This window comes from Triticum dicoccoides, chromosome 2B (assembly GCF_002162155.2).
Source record: "Triticum dicoccoides isolate Atlit2015 ecotype Zavitan chromosome 2B, WEW_v2.0, whole genome shotgun sequence".
Classification (NCBI taxonomy): domain Eukaryota; kingdom Viridiplantae; phylum Streptophyta; class Magnoliopsida; order Poales; family Poaceae; genus Triticum; species Triticum dicoccoides.
In genome coordinates this window covers 679,044,470-679,047,381 of record NC_041383.1, presented here as the reverse complement: position 1 = coordinate 679,047,381, position 2,912 = coordinate 679,044,470, and the positions used below count along the sequence as shown (strand labels likewise).

General features: G+C 51.5%; 1 protein-coding gene across 2 annotated transcripts in view; it reads right to left on the bottom strand.

The window, feature by feature from the left end:
* LOC119365563 (28 kDa ribonucleoprotein, chloroplastic-like) overlaps positions 1-2,548 on the bottom strand; it is an 8,227-nt gene extending 5,679 nt beyond the window's left edge. Inside the window, exons 1-2 of one of the 2 annotated variants that reach the window (XM_037631202.1) lie at positions 2,136-2,548; positions 1,941-2,039 (exon numbers count right to left, since the gene is read on the bottom strand). In XM_037631202.1, coding sequence (XP_037487099.1) covers positions 1,941-2,039; positions 2,136-2,462 — 426 coding nt within the window. In that variant the 5' untranslated portion in view covers positions 2,463-2,548. The remainder of the gene's footprint in view (positions 1-1,940; positions 2,040-2,135) is intronic. The other variant, XM_037631201.1, reaches the window with a different exon arrangement.
* Positions 2,549-2,912: the final 364 nt, after the last annotated feature.

Genomic DNA, 2,912 nt, shown 5'->3' with positions numbered 1-2,912 from the left:
GGCAACTACTCCATCTGCAGTAAGTAGATTACCTGAACTTTGGACGGTTCATACCCATTCCAGAAGATATACTCCACCACATCTGTTAATCTGCAAGGCAAATTAGGTGGAGAGGATCAAGTGGTGAACACTAAAGTGGCCTGGACATCATTTGTCTTTGCTTGATTTTCATCCATACACACACAATCTTTCTCCTTCACTTTTATTTCTCCAAAACAGAGGTAGAGTTGTTTTTCTTTTTTGCAGAAGCAGAGTTTGATGTGACTTACAAGTTTGTACTGTATCATCATCATATTTGTTGCTTTCAGAAGACACTTAATTTGATAACTGCCTCATCTTAGTACACACACATACAAGCAAAGCTAGCTACTCCCCTGCATTTGATTACTGAGGTGTCAATCAGTGCATGCTATGTGCGTGTGGGAGGCCGGCATGTCACTGTCGTTGTAGCACAAGGAGCCGCACCATTTGACAGATCCCTCCATCCATCATGCTTGTGAATCTGATGCTCTGAATCATATCCATGACCAGATGCATTTAACTGAAGGTGAGGTGAGAAGAGCAGAATACAGACTACAGAGGATGAACTAGATGCATTTAACTGCAGCGGCTGCGGTAAATCCTCACCTCGGAGACGAGCTTCCTGCTCTGCTCTGCGATGGTTGTACGGCTCGAAGAAGGGCCCATCCACCCCTCCCCCTCCCAGCACCCCCGCCGTTGATGCTGAGGAGGAAGAGGAGCGGGAGGGTAACGGCGATGTGGGCATCGCCTGAAGCAGCAGATCCGGGCGGACGACCGGCAGCAGCAGCTCCGGGCCGGCAACCAGCAGAAGCAGCTCCGTCGCGCCGTCTTGATAGTCCACGCCGCAGATCGAGCACCGCCACTGCAGATCAGAGAGCCGGAGGGGGAAAAATCGCATTTTTAACGATGGAGTTGTTTCTGTAGAGCGCCGGCGATGCGCGCGAGGGAGAGGGCGCTGACGACGCACGCGAGGGAGAAGCTCGGGGAGAGGCGGCGCCGGCGAGAGAGGGCGAGGGAGAAGCTCGGGGAGAGGCGGCGCCGGCGATGCGGGCGAGCGTGCGTCAGAGAGGGAGGGATGTGGGCGAGTGTGTGTGAGGGAGGGGATGCGAATGTTTCGCTACCATGTTCGCGGCCGACACGGGGGTAAAAATGGAAAACACCATTCTCGTGCGCGACCGAGCGAGGGTGCACATGATTTCGCTCCGCGACTTATAAAAGTGAACGGAGGGAGTATAAGAGATCGATGAAATTTTCCAAAGCTAAGATATACTCCCTCCATAACTTTTTATAAGACATTCTTAGAGTCCATGACAGTGTCAAAATGCGTCTTATATGAAGTTACAGAGGGAGTATTATTTTTGCCGGGAATGCCAGCATCTTATTTTGTGGGAACCTCAAGATGTCAGTGTTTTAATGATAAGCTCAGCTGAACTCTGTAACACACTGGACAGCAGACTGATATTTTGTGCTGAATTCAAACATGAAGTAAGATCGCAGTAAACTTTTTTCATTCAAAAAAGAAGATCGTAGTAAACTTTTCTGTCCGTGTGAAACAATATTCACAAAGTTGCTAACATTATTTAACTCATCCATGTATTTTAAGGCATCTATTCAGCAAGAACATTCCAACAATAATATACTACTGTATAATGCAATCATCAAATGTGAACATGTCCATGCATATTCCACGAATTGTAATTTCTAGCCTCATCACCCTTGACCTTGAGGAATTTGCAGTGATTTTTTCGGTCCAAGGATGTGTGATAGTAGTAAACACATTACACATGGAAATAAAGGTTGAAGTCATCTTAATTTCACTTGACAGGTCAAAACAACATTTAGCACATTTTTATGTAAGGCAGCATTCATCCACGTTTTGTGTACTGATATGCAGCCAGCGTATGCGCATATAGACTCACGTGGCCGTCGAACTTCTCCGCTGCGGCGGCGGCCTCTTCGGCCGTGGCCATGGTGACAAACGCGAAGCCCCTCTTCCTCCCGTCCTTCATCTTGATAACCTTCGCGGAACAAACAAAACTAGCCCGTGTCAATCAGAGAACGCGCGCGGCAGCATAGGATTGAAGAACTAAGCGTGCAATGGCATAGTGTGTCACCTCGACGTCCTTGACGACGCCGCACTCGGCGAAGAGCTTCTCTGTCTCCGCGGCGGAGAAGGTAAACGGCATGTTGCCCACGAAGAGCTTCCGCCGCGTCTCCCCCAGCTCCTCGTCCCCCTCCGCGGCGGCCGCGGGCTCGGCGGCCGGCGCCTCCGGGGGCGAGGAGGCCGCGACGGCGGCGGCCGGGAGGCGGAGGCGGAGGCCGGGGTAGGCGCGGCGAGGGGAGTGGAGGAGCGGGGCGTACTGGGAAATGCGCCCCTGAATGCGGGGCAGCGAGGGCGCCGCGGCGGCGGGGTGCGGGCTGCGCGCGAGGGAGAGCGCCATTGGTTTCGCCCACCGGAGGCGGAGGAGAGGAGGCTGCGACGCGGGCGGTTTGTGTCCCGGGGTTTGGGATTGGAGGGAGGGGGACTGGAAATTTTCCGCCTGGTTTTGTGTTCGGATAAGCGAGCGCCGCTGGCGGGATAAGGGACGACGGCGATGGTTCGTTTGTTTGTGGTCGCGGCACCGCTTGCCTCGTGCTCTTGATCAGGCCTGCTTACAAAAGAGATTTTCCAGCCCACGGTGGCCAACTTTTTTTTTGCTTTCTTTGGTCTTAGAACCCAAGAGAATACGAGACAAACTAACCAACGGTTACTAAACCTAAAAAAAAAAAGGTTACCTGTTTTTCAAAAAAAAAAAAAACGGTTACCTCTCGCGAGAGTTCCGCAAGGATCATTTTCCTCTAAAAAAAGGATCATTTTTATGGTCTAATAACACACCGGGTGGTGCGTCCAG